This window comes from Hippichthys cyanospilos, chromosome 14, assembly GCF_059441005.1.
Source record: "Hippichthys cyanospilos isolate Australia breed blue-spotted pipefish chromosome 14, RoL_Hcya_1.0, whole genome shotgun sequence".
In the NCBI taxonomy this organism is placed as follows: Eukaryota; Metazoa; Chordata; class Actinopteri; order Syngnathiformes; family Syngnathidae; genus Hippichthys; species Hippichthys cyanospilos.
Window position 1 is genome coordinate 14,090,001 of NC_142382.1, and position 17,500 is coordinate 14,107,500.

Here is a 17,500-nt window from a genome sequence, read left to right on the forward strand (position 1 = left end):
AATACAAACCTATCTGGCCCGAAGTATTAATTTTGTACTTTTTGAGCCATTCTGAGGTGGACTTTCAGGTGTGTTTTGGATCATTTCCCTGCTGTATGGTCCTATAGTGCTAGAGTTTCAGGGCACAAAATGATGTCCAGACATTTTCCTTCAGGATCTTCTGGTAAACCGCAGAATTCATTATTCCCGTCAATCACACCAAGTTGTCATGAGGCTGAGGAAGCAAATCAGCTGCACACTTTCCTAAAAATTCAATTTTGGATTCATCAGTCCAAAGAGGCTCATCAAGTTGACTTGTGTTCTTTTGTGACACTATTGGTTTTCGCCTGGGAACTCTTGCATGGATGCCTTTCTAGTTTGGGGGAGAATCTGGGTTTTTAAACTACTATTAATATAATAAAATTCATTTTATGAACTCATTTTTTCCTGAAACATTGAATGAATTCAATAATGATTTTAAAAGTGTTTTTTGTTTGTTTTATTTCAAATCTGTACCCCCTGGAGTTCCTTCAAGTACCCCCAGAGGTACTCGCACGCCGATTTGAGAACCACTGTTCTAGACCTTTTCAATCTATTTTTTTGGATGTTTCTTTGGAATTTTGTTGGATTGTGACATGATGTTTTTGGTTTTGGGATTTTATTGCCTATTTCTCTTTGTCTGATATAATTATGTTTTAGTTTCCTTTCAGATCCTTTTATTTCTTCCAATTTGATGCACTTTGTTATTTTTTTCTGTTTCAGACTAAGCTGTACCCCATATAAATGCTGGAAAAAAATTAACATTTACTGAAAGTTGATTGATATTGCTTTTTTCTTTTGTTTATGTTAAAGAGGATACATGTTTAAGTCTACTAATTCAATTTTCATAGATAATAATCTTGTTTATAGTCCGCGCGTTGACATTTTGTAGTTCAATGACCACCTGGTTTTGTTTGAACAAAGACCTTTTCACTTAACATAAAAGAGAACTCTCTGCGTAGCTAGAATGAGACGACCTTGACAAATAAGTGAGGTCAACAACACAGACGTCCTGTAAAACATTTGTCCCCGCACACTCACTTATAGACCGCCAGACTGCCCTGTTAAGTCTTGTGTGTTTGAAGCTTCTCTTTAAAAAAAAAGACAATTAATTTTTCAGACTATTTAACTGATCTCACCTAAATCCTAAAAATCTTCACAATAGAAGACATGCTCAGGTTGACATTGAGATGATCAAGAATTTTGTTGTTTTGCAAAACGCTACAGGTTCTGCTGCCAATACTCGGAAGAAGCTGTGCATGTTCTAGTAGGTTCAGATGTCCAGCAAGTTTTGTAGATGTTTATAGATGAGAAGAAGCTCTCATTGGCCGAAAGATGAGAGACTGTGGTTTTCAGATGAAGAGATTGCTGTTTAGAAGAAAAATGCTTCAAGGTCTCATCTTCTCCTTTTGCTCATGCTCAATGTTAAAATTTTTAGAACTTTCATGAGGTGTATGTAAAAACTCTAGATTTTTACATTGAATGACCTTTACTGGGTATTTTTAGTGAAGTGGTGGATTTTTATGTCTAGGCTGGCATGAGAGCAGGTCAAACCCTCCCGGCGAGGGTAAAAATAGTGGAGGTGGGACCCAGAGATGGCCTTCAGAATGAAAAGGTGGTGTGACATGTTTGTTTTTAAATCAGTTTCAATTCAAATTGTATTTCACGTTTTGAACAAAATTAATTTTCTTTGTCAGACCATCGTTCCAACAGAGACTAAAATCCATTTGATAGATTTGCTCTCAGAGTCAGGACTGTCAGTAGTTGAAGCCACCAGCTTTGTTTCGCCCAAATGGGTTCCACAGGTAAGTTTGTTCTCCCATAGTGCTACACAAAATGGTGTCACACCTTACATGCATGTAGCTGCGCTGAAAATTGCACGCATTGATTTCATAGTTACCGTTCCTTTTTATAGATGGCAGACCAAGTGGAGGTGATGAAGGGCATCTGTAGGAAACCTGGAGTGTCGTACCCAGTCCTCACTCCCAACCTCAAGGGCTTCCAGGCTGCTGTGAATATCAAGCCTACGATCTTCATCAGTTCTTTTGCTGTACTTAGAACTTATTTCCCTATTCTTGACTCCATCATAGGTGAAGGCCGGAGCCTCCGAGGTGGCCATATTTGGCGCTGCGTCCGAACAGTTCAGCAAGAAGAACATAAACTGCTCGGTTGATGAAAGTTTACGGCGCTTTGACGAAGTGGTGAAAGCGGCCAAAGAGGCGGGCGTGCCTGTAAGAGGGTAACGTGACTGGCACCTTAAAACAAACGTTTACGCCGTAGGAACCGATTGATCAATCATCGTCCATCTTTTTGTTGTCCCTGCAGCTATGTGTCATGTGTTCTTGGCTGTCCATATGAAGGCAAAGTTCCTCCTGAAAAAGTTGCACATGTGAGTTTCTCACTTCAATTAGTCAACCCGGCTGAACAAACATTAACGTTCGCGTCCATGTTTCGTTACGGTTATTACAACTATGGGGACGGACTCTTCAATTCCCTAAACCAGGGGTCGGCAACCTTTAAGAGCCATTTTCCCAAGGTTTCCATGACGCGCTATGTTTCCATTTCCTGGTTTTACCTTCGCAAAACTGATAGGCTGTCTCACGTCACGTTTTGTGTCCTGTCGCTGGTTTGTGGCTTCCCTGGCATGTCGGTGCGCATCAAGTAAATAGAAAAGAAGGAAACACATCGTTGCATACTCAAGGGCTCCTTTTACCACTGGTCGCAAAATTCGTCCATACGTGCGACTTAACACGATCCGATTGAGGTTCGCTCCTCTTTCGCTTGAAGCGACTACTCGTACGGCAAATGTGCAATGTGAATTGAACATGTAGAATTCACAAGAACACACACATTTTTTTTCACCAAGCAATCCACCAACCATGTACGGCCCAAACCGTGGCGATTGTTCCACACGGATGAAGTTTAACGAAGCTTGGCACTCTTGAGCACAAACGAAGCATTGTTCTTAAAATATTTGGAAGCGTCGACCGGCATTTGATTGTCAGTTTAGCAGTTCCGTATGCTGACATGAGCACAAAGTCTAAAATTTATGTCGTGCGAAATCTTTTGATTGGACCTTGACTCATATCTCTGTGCAGGTAGCAAAGCGTCTGTACTCAATGGGCTGTTATGAGATCTCGCTCGGCGACACAATTGGGGTAGGCACTCCAGGCAGCATGCAGGAAATGCTGGCTGCGGTCAGCCGCGAGGTGCCAGTCAACGCCTTGGCGGTGCACTGTCACGACACGTACGGGCAGGCCCTGGCTAACATCCTTGTAGCTTTGCAGGTTTGTGGTTTCACTCCCAATGTTCTCCAAATAAGTGGGTTGCCTGAAGGAGAGAGATGTTTTGTTCTGGGTTTTGCCTGTCATGACTCTCTTTTGCCTGCAGATGGGAGTGAGTGTGGTGGACTCTTCCGTCTCTGGGCTTGGCGGTTGCCCTTATGCGCAGGGTGCTTCTGGCAATGTTGCAACAGAAGATGTTGTCTACATGCTTCATGGACTTGGAATTCAAACTGTTAGTGTTTGTTTCTGCCCACAGATTATTCAAATCATACGCTTATAAATTAGCTTCGCAGAAGCCCGATAAGCATCCTGAACGCTTGAATCAGGTTTATTGGAGGAGGGTTATATCGAATAGATAGGGGCCGTCGAGGGCAAGATATGGAGAACCCTGATTTACGGCATTAAAAATGTTGGGGTCACTTAAACAGTTTGATATTTTAACAAGCTTTGTACAGACTAACAAAGTTGAATGTAAACTTAAGTTTAACATTTTTTTTTAAGTTGAGTTATTTAGTAGCAATTTAAAGGATTTGTTTGTTAGAATATATATATATATATATATGTATATATATATATATATATATATATATATATATATATATATATATATATATATATATATATATATATATATATATATATATACTGTATACATACTGTATATTTTTTTATGATTTATATATGTTTTTGTTTGTTTGTTTGTTTTTCTTTCAAAACATTTCCAGTCAAGCATGCGATAGTTTAAAAGTTTGTAAAATAATAAAAAAAAAGTTTTTATGTCATAAAATAAACAACTTTTTTTCCAACATATAAACACAAACTACTGAATGTATTACTTTCCCCCCAAAAATCAAATATTTTCAATGATTATATTAGGGCCTTCAGTAGGTCAATAATCCGGAACATCATAATGTTTTTTTTACTTTTGGAGCTGTGAGGTTTTTTTTGTTTTGTTTGTTTTTGGTTCTTTTTTTTCACAGACTATAACACCAAAGGCTCGTGAATTGTCTCTATTAAAAAATGTTTAAATAATCAATGTATTTATTTATTTAGTTTTTTTGCTTTCAACATCTCAAATCGTTTTAATATCAGATCTAACATTGGATAAAGTATAAAGTACCGACCCAAAACTTGTGTGTTTTTGAGCCAGCTCTCCTGTTGTTTTATGCAAAAGTTCCCCAAAAGAATCCCTTTGTAACAGACAACCTCAAAATGTTTATCGTTATGGATAAAACAACCCTGAAAATTGGGCAAAATTGACACAAAAATCAGGTCGATCCTTTTTTGACCCATAATTGAATTGTTTTTGACCCTTCTGTTTTAAAGTGTGGATTAAATGAATAATACACTAAAGATCGGACTATATAAATCACTCTAGTCTCTTTGACCCGATTTAGGTCATTTTTGGTACTGAATGCAACAAGAGAGCTGATTTTAAGAAAGCATTTTAAGCGGAAGGCAAAAAGAAAAATATGCTGTGTTGCAGGTTTTACACGTTTACCATTAGTTAAGTTTTGGAGAATTGGTTAAAAAAACACACACACATTGAAATATTGATGACAACATTAGGACTATTTGGATCGCAGACGACATCTCAAAATCTCACTTTCTTATGCCAAATTAATGATATCATCCTGTATTTCTTTCTAGGGAGTGGACCTCACCAGGCTGATGGATGCGGGAGCTTTTATTTGCCGCAGCCTTAACAAGAAAAGCAGTTCTAAAGTGGCACAGGCAACCTGCAAACTGTAAAAAAAAAAACAAAAAAACATTCGATCATCAGGACTTTCCCCCTCTGCGCTTTGATTAGCACGCGCAAACCTGAAACCAATTATTCTCTAGCTTGTAGCTCCCGCCCGATTTTGGTCCATACGTTGTCTGCCAGTCATGAGAATATCCCTTTTAGGGTTGTATGATAGTGATGTGTTTGAAATAATCCTAATTCACTCTGTATAATGGCATCGCTTCCAACAGTGCCTTCAACAGAGCCAGCTTCATTATAATGACTTAAGAAAGGGGAAATGCCTTCCTACTTTGTTTTTTTCAACTCTACTAATGGGACTTTATAGGAGGTTGATTAAAATATTCTTGTAAAAATATGAGTGTGATGATCAACTGAGTGTTGATCAGTTATTCTTTTGGTCCAGATATCTGAATTTTCATTCTTTCACATGGCTTTTGAAAGAGATTTGAGATTGTGAGGTTGTTGTTTTTTTCAATTCAGAATTCAAAGGTTGTTATTTATTTAAAAAAAACGTGTAGATATGAAGATTGCGAATGAGAGAAATAAATACTATTTGTTCTATGAAAATGCTTTTCGGGAAGTTTTTGTTGAGTTGAAAACATTAGATCATTTAGATTTTAGAATGTTGATTATTGATTTTAATTCTCCATCAAACATTTTTTTCCATTTTTAATTAGTGACCCTCCAGTTGTTTTGTAGTTTGTGAAGGAAGTGATTAAGTCATTTCACATTTCTTTCCTATGCCGCACCTCAAGAACCCGTTTGACTGGCAAGCTGAGATTCTTACTGCAAGCCTCCTAACACGTCGACAGAAATAGTACTATACTGTGTATGCGTGATTTGCATATGTGCCAATTAAAATAAATCATTTGTGGTAGTGTTACTATGCAGTATGCTAAGTAGACCAGAGTCATATGTTCAATAAATTTAATATGTATAAAAAATAAACTTGTCAAAATTACATATCATACAAAATTCCAGGGGCATTGTAGCATTAGCCCACCTAGCTCGAACTGCAACATTCCTTTCGGTTGATTGAAATCAGCAGTGGTCTTGAAAAAGGCGAGGTTGTTGACTAAAAAGCCCAAACAATTGCGAAATGAGAGCCTGCTTGTTGAGTAGTCCTGAGTGTGCCTGCTGAGGATTTAGATGTGGAAATACATGCCATGCATTTTGTAACTCTCGAGAATCTCGACACCCCTTCAAAAAAAAAAAAAAAAGAAGTAAAGATAAACAAGTTTTGAACCAGTTAACATACTTTCAAGTACACTTCTCAGCCATGGTGGTGTGCCTACATTCCAGAATCATTACCACTCTCCAGTAAGTTGGGCTCTGCTGTCAGCCGTTACCAGAACATAATTATAATGAAAAGCTGCATGAAATGTACAGGGAAAAGGCAACCTCCTTAAATGTCTCCTTTGCTGTTCACTCAAAATAAGAAGAGGAAATAATGTGTGGAGAACTTTGACAAGACCTACAAACTGTATCCAAAAGAATCACACATTTGAATAAGAAATCAGACTGCAGTGGATGAGATGTAAATTTTGTGGAGGTTGACATGGAAACCTAAGTTCACATGCTCCGAAGCGCGGATGTAGAGGCCTGCAGAATAGTCCAGTGTTCAGTGACTCAACTTACAGGGCCTGACACACACTATGGTTAGGCCCATAGCTGTGTGTGTGTGAGTGCGAGTGTGTGTTTTGAAGCCTGCAAATGAGTCACAGCCCAAGCACAACTGATGCTTTTGATCATCGGTCTCGTTTTGGTTTGGCTCTCAGCAAGGAGTAGACAAATTGGGAGCAGAGGCCCGAATCCTGTCTTCAAGCTTCAGTGTGGAAAATCTGTACTCGGGCTTGTTTGCAGATTTGAAGGATGGAGGCTTATCTTTCAGGTCCACCTTGGGCGGAGGCTGGACGCAGTTGTTGAACAGGTCGTCCATGTAGTCGTCCCGGGGCACCGGGAGGTTTTGTTTGCGCCTGTCGATCTTGTTGACAATGCGCATGATTCTTTTGGAGATGAGGTAAATGATCTCGCAGATGTTGAGGACGATGCAGAGCGCGGAAGCACCCACCATGAAGTAGGTGAACACTTTCTTTTCGGTGGGGTGGCCGATGTAGCAGTCCACTACGTTGGGGCAAGGCAACACCTCACACTTGACCAGTCTGGGAAGGTAGAAGCTGTCGTAGACGTGGTGGAGGATGTAGAGGAACGCGATCTCGATGCCCGTCTTGACAAAGAGGCTGATCAGGTAGGTCCACCACAGGCCGCCGTGCTTCTTGCCCGTGTTGTTGTACAGCTTGGTGTTCTCGCCGTGCTTGGCTCTGTGCTTGCGCTCGCGGTCGTCGCGGTAGGCCACGTGCATGACCACCATGAAGGACGGGCAGGTGATGAAGATCAGCTGCAGCGCCCAAAGGCGGATGTGCGAGATGGGGAAGTAGTAGTCGTAGCAGACGTTGGAGCACCCCGGCTGCTTGGTGTTGCAGTCAAAGTCCTTCTGCTCGTCCCCCCACACCCGCTCGGCTGCCACCACGTACACCATCACTCGAAACACAAACACCACAGAGAGCCAGATGCGCCCGAAGGCTGTGGAATATTTGTTCACCCCGCTCAGGAGGGCTTGGAATGTCTTCCAGTCCATGATTTGCCCACTTGGTCAGATCTGTCTTCGATGGACTTCTTAGTCTTTACGGGGTTCAGGCTTAACGGGCAAGAGAGGACACATTTTAACAATTCATTCAAAAGGGATTACTGTGCATACATTTGACATTCGTTGGAACATAATTCAAGCCCATGTGGCAACACAGAGGGCAGTTTACAACTCTTAATGAAAAAACTAAACAAAACATTGTTTAATGTATGAAAGCTGTGACTATTTGTCACACATAACCACTTCAAACTGAAAATTTAAGGTTGCCTCTCTCATATATATATATATATATATATATATATATATATATATATATATATATATATATATATATATATATATATATATATATATATATATATATATATATTTTTTTTTTATGAAGTATTTTCCTTTCCATAGAAAAAGCTTATTGTTGCTTGATGTCAGAAAATTGCAACCGATCGTCACCAAACTTTATCCGGGAATCTCTACTTACACTTCAACTGATGTATAAAGCTTATTTTCCTTTTGATTTTATGGCTGTAAACATCTTACTTTCAGATGTTTACTACAGAAGTGTAAAAAGATTCTAAACTTATTTAGCCATGTTAGCCGAGTTAGAATATTGTCTATAATCTATAATTTGATGACTAAATTATTTTTCATAAATATTTAATACCGATGAAAACACATTTTGCCACGTGCTCCCAATTGAAAATGACATCACATATGTGAGGCTCAGGTAACGACCAATCATGGCTCACTTGTTTTTTGGGTTTGGTCAAATGACGTCCACAAGCTAAGCCATGATTAGGCATTACCTGAGTACATGTGATGTTATTTTCAGTTGACAGCAAGTGGCCTAATTTGGTATTATAGGTATTAATTCTATATGAAATTAATTATGATCAAGTTAATTAGATATAAAAGATAATATTTTTACTGTAGCAAATAGGTACTTAAGTTAACTAAATAAGTTTTGTTCTCTTCTAATGTTGCTTAGTGACTAAGAAAAAACAACATATTGGGGCAATTGTTCTTATCGTTTCAGAGGTCGAAATGGACATATGAGTAGCGGTCCACAATAAGTTGGGTGATGATTAATTACATTTTTATGATAATGACCGTTTTCTCTATAGTGAGAAAAGAAGGACAAGATAGAATGGAGAGACACGAGGAGTACATTTACATTTTTAATAATATATTTGCTTAATTTCTTTACCCATTACATTAGTAAATGTAAGCCATTTTCAGGCCTTGCACTGGACGCGCACTGAGTTTCTGTTCTTTTTGTTAATAACTTGACAGTGAATTTAGTTTTCACGCGAAAAGTAAATTTGACACAGACAGACAGACAATCCTTCTATGGTACACAATCGACGTGTACGTATCATATTTCTTAAGTGTATTACTTAACTTTATGCTGTCACAAAAATGTGTTTAAAATTCATATTACAAAACGCCTATTACACTCAACCCATTATAGTTTATAACACAACTCACACGAGTATGCTCAACTCGCAGGTATAAAAAGTTATTAGACGGGTTTTGAGACTGTTTCTCACTGTTTTTTACGAACCGGACCCAAACGCACCATTATAGCAAGCTCTCATCTTACCAAAAGACGTCTTAGTCCATTTGAAGAGGAGAAGTAGATGATCGATCGATCAAACGCGTTGCCAAGACATTTGTCGATTACTTGCCGGTCCTTTTTTCACCCCGTGAAACAGAAAAAATGTCCGTGCGGACAGGTAGAGGAGCGCAGGCTTCAGAAATGCCCCTGTGGGTGTGGTTCAAAAATCCAAAAAGAAGAAACCACACTGCAGATGTTCCTCCCACCCCGGCCTGTCTCACGTTGCTCACTAACGCCCCTGCTCTCTCACACACACAGCACACTTCCCAGTAAAAACATTATTTTAGAACAGCATAATATTCCCCACGATGAACCTTAACACCTTTCCACCTGTGTCTTTTCAGATTCGGAATTCTTGCGCTTATGAAAAGGTAACGTGTTTGTCATCGTGAGTTGTTTGCTCTCTGTGTTACCAGGAACCAAAGTCTTCTTTTGTTCTGACTTGTTTCCACTTGCTTCATGCACGCACAAAGACAGACACACCTTCAACCGAATACTTTTTTTTTTTTTTTTTTAACCTGAACCGAGGACATGAAAGAACAGCAAGGAGCTATTACATTACTCTTGATCGTCTGGCTATGCGTCATCCTTAACAGGGGGTTTGGGGAGACCCAGTAACTCACAATCAAACATTGGCGCCATACTTTGATAACTAAACTAAATGGGTTTGGAATTGGTGTGAAATTTTAAGGTGACCCTTTATGAACTAAAAACATTGGTGAACGTGTTTTAAGATCATCTCCAAACTTTTGACAACATTCATCCATTTTCTTTAGACACTTATCCTCACTAGGGTCGCTGGCTTGCTAGTGCCTATAACACAGGGGTGTCAAACTCATATTTATGAGGGGCCACATCATACACTAGCTTTGAAAACTGTTCAAAAGACAAATTAGGAATTAAAATAAAAATCTGGGTGTGCCCCTGACCCCCAACTTTTTTAAAGGTGAAGACAAATTGTAAGTTTGGTATTTTAGATAGAAATTGAAGTCAAATAAACATTTCACAGGCCACATATGGCCCACAAATGATGTGGTGAGCCAGATATGGGCACGGCCCTCGAGTTTGAAACATCATTGTTGTCATAAGAGGATTGGTATGACAGTGAAGTCAACTCAAATTAACTCAATTTTAAGTGTGTTCATCACATACTTACCTAGTTTTGAAATCAGAGGCTGGCAACAACTGTTTAAAAGACAAATAAGAAATAAAAAAATGTTTTTACAAGTTGAAGACAAGTTGTAAATTTAGTATTTTTGCCAGAAACCTGAAGTCAAATCAGCATTTCGCGGGCCACATAAAATGATGTGGTAGACCGGATATTTCCTCCCCAAATATTTTATTCTTGATCCATACGGATGTGGTCTGACACTTATCATAACAGAAAAGAAAAAAAAAGTCTCAATGGCACACTCATGAAATGTAAGAGGAAGTTGGCCATTTTTGGATTAGAAGCAGTTTTTTTACAAAGTTCCTACACCGGAATTTGCCTAAGACACCTCAGTCAAAATAAGTATCCCACACAGATAGGTGATGCTTAATTGCAAGTTATTTTTGTTAACCTTTCATCTAATTTGGGTGATGCATGGCATCAATTTGAAATGATCATATTGAAGATTCACCATGAAAAAGGGGCCCAGGCACCATTAATTGCTACTTTCCTTGTGTTTTTTTTTTTTTTTTTTTTTTTTTTTAGATGGGGCCCAATACTTTCATAAATAGAATAGAAATAAATAGAATTTCAACATATGAACAGCCCAGCGGGGCTGTTCATATGTTGAAATTCTATTTTTTTCACAGGTATAATTCCTTGGTTAAACCTTTGCCATCATCAAAAATTTCTTAAGTGTGTAAGTGGCATTGTTTAACATTTTACATTCCTAACCATCTCGCTAATACAAAAACAACCTATTATGACGATAATAAAATGTAAAATTAAAACTAGTCTTGACTACAGCGATGTATACCTAAGTTATATTGTGAGGGTTAGGTTAGTAGGTTAAATGGTTAACTGTCACACAACATTAAAAATCAGTTAATCACATTTATGTTCTTTGTTAGAACATAAAAACAAAAACTTGGGTCATGTTAGCTTGGCACAGTTTGTTACTTCTGGTTAATGTTCTTTTTTTTCTTACCTTATCCTGAGAATACGTTTTACAAAAAAAAAGGACGTCCGTCAAAGTTCAATTGTTAACTTTGGAGAATAATTTTTAAAAAAGTGTTTAAAAAAACAACTGCGTTGACTGATTTACTTCCGTTAACAGCTGAAGTCTGGTTTCTTTGCAATCAAACTGAGAGGAATGTCACAGGCACAAAGAAAGACAAAGGTGAACCTTTACGTAGTTTTATTTGTTAAAGTTGCTTGACTGCTCACTGGAAAGATACAAATATGCAAAGCTTTGCAAAGCCAAATTCAACTGATTGAGCAATTGGATAGCTGGTTGATAAAATTAAGTTATTGACATAATTAAAAAAGAGACAAGAATAAAATAAATCCACTCATATGATGGGCAGACAAATTCCTTTTTTTTTTTCATTTTATTTTTCTCAAAGGTTGATTGAAGTTTGAATTCCGCATCATTAATTTTAATGATCTAAAAATGTACCCAAAATGAAATCGAAGAAGCTTTTGAAATCCTTACAAATATTACAATGTACAATAAACAGCCACATAAACTAGCTCGCTAGATTAGATAGATAGCTTAGCTAGCTAGCTAATCAGCGCTTTCTATAGATTTATTTACCAATTTAGGTATAGATATTTTAGGAATAGATAAATAGATATTGAGTATCATAGATAGATGGATGGATGGATGGATGGATGGATGGATGGATGGATGGATGGATAGATAGATAGATAGATAGATAGATAGATAGATAGATAGATAGATAGATAGATAGATAGATAGATAGATAGATAGATAGATAGATAGATAGATAGATAGATAGATAGATAGATAGATAGATCGATCGATCGATCGTATTCACCAATTGTCCTCAAGTCCCTGACCATAGACAATTTGCAAAAAAATGAATTATGTCTCTAAATTGCATTTGTGTGAAAACTTAAACTAAACATCCATAAAAGGCAAAATCTGAACAACACTTCCCCTTGTTCAAATACTTCTGAAGAGTAAAAAGGTGGCTAAACAAATCAAAAGCTAGCAAGTGTTGTCTTGTCTGTGTCGATTCTTATTCATCTAAGGTGATGAAACCAGCAGTGAATCAAGGCAAATTGCAACTTGATTTTGTGAGCATGCCAACACTTGTGCCCTGGAGTTTGTTTTCAGACATGTTTATCATAATATCCCAGTAATTATGTACCGCCTTTGTGACTTCAGTTGTCTGCTGTTCATTTCAAATCTTACCACAAAGGATGATCAAGCTGACGAAAACTCTCTACCAAACCTGTAAATTTCAGGATGAGAACGTGTTTTTTTCATCTGGTGAATCACATGCAGTACCAAGAGTATTACAGTTCACAGGAAGTCTGATGAGTACGCCCGCACTGAATAGTTGTCTATGACTCTCACACACATTTGATAAAACATGGAACACTTCCTTTGCAAACCTTGAGGTTTCTTAATTTTTCTGACGGAGGAGCAGCGTAATGAGTTGAACTGTTTCAGGGCAAGCAAACGATAATGTGCGTCCTGTCAGCGAATTGGGATCTTCAAAAATATCAAACACCTCCTCTCAAGGTCTAGCAGCTTCGGGCTAAAATTCACATAAGTTCACCAAAAATCTAAATGGACAGTTGAAGCTCACGCATACAGCTTTGTGAATACGGTAGCTTTATTACAAGTAAATGTCGTATGAGCGAGAATGGGGGAAGGGTGAAGCACAGGTTTTGGCTCCAATTGAAGAACTGGTCCAGTCAGGCTGTTTGGACACACCTGGAGGAATGTACAGTTCCAATTTACTCAACTTGTTTCGACAAGATCAAGCTTCACAAGAACATCAACACAAGAGGAGGATTGAGGACAATTAAAAGCAGGATGGAAAGAAGGTGGTGTCAGGAAGTGAGATAACCTGGAAAGTTCTCAACAGCACATTTTTAAGGTCAACAAGGCCAAGCATTTATGAGAAAAATGAAACGATGAGCCACTCGATATCTACCTTTCACCACGTAAAGATTGACATTTTTGCGATATCGCTTTTACGCTTACGCTTGGCCTAAACCAACTTTCCAGTGTAAATAAAAAGAACAATCGATCGACATTCAACTCGGGCAAAAAAAATTCCGATGCTGGGTGGGCCCGCACGTCAGAAGGGATGACTCAAACTAAAGAGCATGAAGCTCCTCCCTTTTTTCCCACTTCACAGTCCCAATCAACTTCACTAACAAAGTTGTTGCTCTTGGCAACAGGGTGGTTGAACATGCCACACGAGTAGGAACCTCAATAATGTTTTCTAGACACAAACACGGTGAAACCCAAGAAGTAGAAAACAAATCAATTTAATGAAAATAGACACATCCTTAATATCTTAAAAATATAAAAACAAGCAAGTTGAATCTTTCATTCCAAAGTGGTGATAAATTACATACTCAGTGTAAAACAATGTAAGCAAATGTACACATGCACATATGAGCACATACATCATGGACAAAAGTATTGGGACATGACCACGTATAGTTTTGCAGTTGTCTGTTGTGGTTCATCGCATAGGTATTGGAAGGTGACTAGTCGGAATGTTCGATACCACTTATTTTTAGACCGACACCAGTACTGGTACTCTAATGAGTTACAGATACAAAAAACTGATACCGCTTGTACTTTTGATACATATTATGACGTAATTTAAATCCTGTACCTCAGAAGCACTCCATTAACCTGTTAACTGAGTGTTCATTGTTCCCATAGCCAGGTTAAATACTCCATAAATTCTGATTAAGGTTCTGACCACGTTTAAAAATCCATTTCACTGTATGTTCTTTTAGTCACTCTAGAATGCTACTTTTTTTTTTTAACTTGCTTTGAATGTTTTTAAATGTCAATGCAAGTCAATTTAGTATGTTTAGTAGGCTGTTCTTAAAAAAAATCTTAAAACTGTTTAGTTCAAAAATGATTTTAGGTGCTGTGTCAAGTTGCCTTGTGATTGAAATGTGTGATTTAAATAAGCTGCGTTGCCTTGTGGAAAAGGTCTAGTCCAATTTGTGACGAACGGAATGCAGATGAGCGTCCCAATAATTTTGTCCATGTAGTGTATGAGCAATTTGAGAAGACCGAACAATTTAAATGAAAACATTTGGAGGTTTGGCACTGGCCAGAGAGGAAAATCTTACACAGAAAGCACGTGGGTGTGTATGTGTGTGCAAGACCACACTCTCCAAATCACAGAGTGACTCATGTATTGGTCTCAAAGCCCGCTTCACAAAAACAAGTCTTTCTCTTTGTCCCTCAAACTGCCACTAAAAACACTCCCGTGAACGTTTGCCATCACAGGGTAAGAACCTCAAATTTCCAGACAGTAAAACATCATTGCAGATCATGTTCTGATACCAAGAAGAAGTTCCTGCCTTGTCAAGTCCTTGCCTGAAGGAAAAAAAAAAAAAAAAGATCTTTCAAGATACTGCCACGCTATATGCTGGGGCCGGGGTTTGAGGCGTGTTCTTTTTTGGCATCAGAGCGTTTGCCTCCACCAAGTTGCTGCCACTGTTGGTCACAATGTGATGGGAGTGATGGACACCGGTGAAGAGCTCGCGGCAGCGTTTGCCCACCAGGTAGACGATCTCTAAAACCGAGAGGAAGATGCAAGCCAGGCTGGTGACCACCATGAAGATGGTGAAGATCCTTTTCTCGGTGGGGCGGGCGATGAAGCAGTCCACCTTGTTGGGACACGGCTTTTGTTCACACTTGATGAGCAAGGGGAAGTCGTAGCCCTCGTAGATATGGTAAAGGAGGTAGACGAAGGTGGTGTCCACGGCGACTTTGAAAATCAGCGTCATGACGTAGGTCCACCATAGGCCTCCGCGCTTCTTGCCCGTGTTCTGGTAGAGGCGGCGGCAATTCTCGCCATACTTGAGGCGGTTCTTGCGTTCGCGGTCCTCCCGGTAGGCCACGTGCATCACCACCAGGAACGAGGGGCAGGTGACGAAGATGAGCTGCAAGGCCCAGAGCCTCACGTGGGACACGGGGAAGAAGTGGTCGTAGCAGACGTTGTGGCAGCCCGGCTGAGCCGTGTTGCATTTGAAGTCCTTCTGCTCGTCCCCCCAAACCTTTTCGGCCGCCACCACGAACACCAAAACCCTAAAGACGAACACTATGGAGAGCCACACTCGCCCGAAGGCGGTGGAGTACTTGTTTACCCCACTGAGGAGGCCCTGGAGGAAGCCCCAGTTCATGGTGAAGAACTTTTAGTTGCTGCTTTCTTCCTGATGGTCAAAGTGGAAAAACTAAAATAAGGAAACAAAACATGTGCCCAGATTATTATGATTACGAAAATGCCTTGAACAAACTAAATTAAACAAAAGCACAAGTTAAGTATAACTATAATCTTTTGTGTGACTGTCTTTTTCAATTCAAACCATGCACGAGTTTTTGAATGTTTTTTTTTTTAATGAATGTATTTTACCATTCCTGTACATCTGTAGTGAAGGTCAAAGTTGTTCGATAAATTTACTTTATTTCACATCTAGTAACCTTTTTATTTTGTAGCGTTAAAGTGAAGAATAGCTACTCTAAAATTACATTAAATAAACAAAAAACAAACAGTTGAACTCTTTTCTTGCCAGCGACAGGAATTATTGTTATATAAAATACTTGTTGTCTGCCAGTCACTACCTTTTTTTCCTTTTATGATTAGGATAATGACAGTCGCGGCCAGCACTCCTCTTAATTTTAAGATTATTGAGCTCTGTAGCATTTAAATGTGCCCATTTGATGGGAGTGTTGCTCAGGAAAGATGTGATCAACTGGTTGCCTTTTCCGCTAACTCTTGGTATTGAAAGAGTTAAAGAAAGTAAAAATAATTATATTTTTTCTCGAAAACTAACTGGATTATTAAAAAGGTAAAAATTATCAACTATAATTGAACGCTGATCCCACGCCAATTTCTAGTTGAGCACTGTCATAAAAATGTTTGCCAAATAGGCTAATTTTAGTCAATTCAATAGTGCGTTATTTAATATGAATATAAAATCGATACATAAACGTACTTCTGTAGTTACTGTATGTTCGAATACCAACAATGAATCAGATGTTAAAATAGACTGGGAAGCGATGAGCGTGTGAAACAATTCCGATTTTTTTTTTTTTCCAAGCGAAAGTAGTGTACAAAAAGAGTAAAAAAAATAACAACCGCGTGCCGATCACAGACGTTGTTTGGTGTTCTTTCTCGAATGGAATTCTTTGGTCTCCTTCTGTTCCAGTCAGACAAGTTGCGTTCACGGAACCATTTCAAGTCGTAGCTTTTACGTGCCCCAAATGTACGCAAAATAGCTACTTTTGAAAGTCAGCGCTTGTTTAACGAGCGCTACAGAAAGCTTAAAAAAGATAACAACGCCGAATCACTTGATTTTAGAATTACATATAATATGAGTTGGCTACTTACAGTGGAGCGCTGAGAAGCAAAACTTTGGATGTGGTTCCCCGACAAGGCAATCTGAGCGGTTGTCAACAGGACCGACGAGTGGAGGGTGGAGCTGCTCCTCTGCCATGTCTTTGCGAAATGCAACCTGCCTGCCCAGGTGTGGCACATGCAGCCATTCCACGACAATTCGCTCTCCCAAGCTACGAGATGCGTTCACTTTTCTCGTCTTTTGTTTAACTCTTTGAGCCCATACGCCTGTAAACTGTGCGCAGAGGGAGGAGAAAGTGCTTTGAGGGGCTTTCCTCAAAAGAATCGCCTTAAAAAGAATAATAAGATCACCATTAATTTCACAAATTTAGGTTAAGCAATAAAAATTGGATGTAACTAGTTAATAATTAAAAAAAAATAGGGAAATGTGTTTTTGTCACATCTCTCTTAACAAATTTTAAAAAAAATGACTTTTTGGGGGATGGACAGTAGACCTTAAAGTTGCAGTGAAACTAAATATTGATTCTCAGGAATCAATCCATCCATTGCTGCTTATCCTCACTAGGGTCACTGGCAAGCTGGCGCCTATCCCAGCAGTCAGAGAACATCCTGAACTGGTTGCCAGCCAATGAAAGTAAAAGCCTCAAGCATTTTTCAGATTTTACAAT

General features: G+C 38.9%; 3 protein-coding genes across 4 annotated transcripts in view; 1 reads left to right on the forward strand and 2 right to left on the reverse strand.

The window, feature by feature from the left end:
• The window catches only part of hmgcl (3-hydroxy-3-methylglutaryl-CoA lyase), a 7,223-nt gene extending 1,610 nt beyond the window's left edge, over positions 1 to 5,613 (forward strand). Inside the window, exons 2-9 of the mRNA XM_088433066.1 lie at positions 1,550 to 1,633; positions 1,716 to 1,823; positions 1,934 to 2,029; positions 2,109 to 2,257; positions 2,344 to 2,407; positions 3,117 to 3,305; positions 3,409 to 3,534; positions 4,953 to 5,613. Coding sequence (XP_088289192.1) covers positions 1,550 to 1,633; positions 1,716 to 1,823; positions 1,934 to 2,029; positions 2,109 to 2,257; positions 2,344 to 2,407; positions 3,117 to 3,305; positions 3,409 to 3,534; positions 4,953 to 5,054 — 918 coding nt within the window. The 3' untranslated portion in view covers positions 5,055 to 5,613. The remainder of the gene's footprint in view (positions 1 to 1,549; positions 1,634 to 1,715; positions 1,824 to 1,933; positions 2,030 to 2,108; positions 2,258 to 2,343; positions 2,408 to 3,116; positions 3,306 to 3,408; positions 3,535 to 4,952) is intronic.
• Positions 5,614 to 5,959: 346 nt separating this feature from the next.
• gjb3 (gap junction protein beta 3) lies at positions 5,960 to 9,705 on the reverse strand. The gene is made up of 2 exons (XM_088433067.1): positions 9,294 to 9,705; positions 5,960 to 7,744 (listed from the first exon to the last, which is right to left on the reverse strand). The coding sequence occupies exon 2, from the start codon at positions 7,682 to 7,684 to the stop codon at positions 6,821 to 6,823; it is 864 nt and encodes a 287-aa protein (XP_088289193.1). The 5' UTR covers positions 7,685 to 7,744; positions 9,294 to 9,705; the 3' UTR covers positions 5,960 to 6,820.
• A 4,049-nt stretch (positions 9,706 to 13,754) lies between these two features.
• On the reverse strand, positions 13,755 to 17,046 carry gjb10 (gap junction protein beta 10). Of its 2 annotated transcripts, none has more exons than XM_088433811.1 (2): positions 16,866 to 17,046; positions 13,755 to 15,687 (listed from the first exon to the last, which is right to left on the reverse strand). In XM_088433811.1, the coding sequence occupies exon 2, from the start codon at positions 15,655 to 15,657 to the stop codon at positions 14,878 to 14,880; it is 780 nt and encodes a 259-aa protein (XP_088289937.1). In that variant the 5' UTR covers positions 15,658 to 15,687; positions 16,866 to 17,046; the 3' UTR covers positions 13,755 to 14,877. The 2 variants fall into 2 exon arrangements, with proteins under 2 accessions (XP_088289937.1, XP_088289936.1); XM_088433810.1 differs by having other exon boundaries at positions 13,755 to 15,708; positions 16,866 to 17,044.
• Positions 17,047 to 17,500: the final 454 nt, after the last annotated feature.

Coding starts and splice junctions, on each gene's coding strand:
- gjb3 (XM_088433067.1), bottom strand. CDS start 7,684: ATGGACTGGAAGACATTCCAAGCCCTCCTGAGCGGGGTGAACAAATAT.
- gjb10 (XM_088433811.1), bottom strand. CDS start 15,657: ATGAACTGGGGCTTCCTCCAGGGCCTCCTCAGTGGGGTAAACAAGTAC.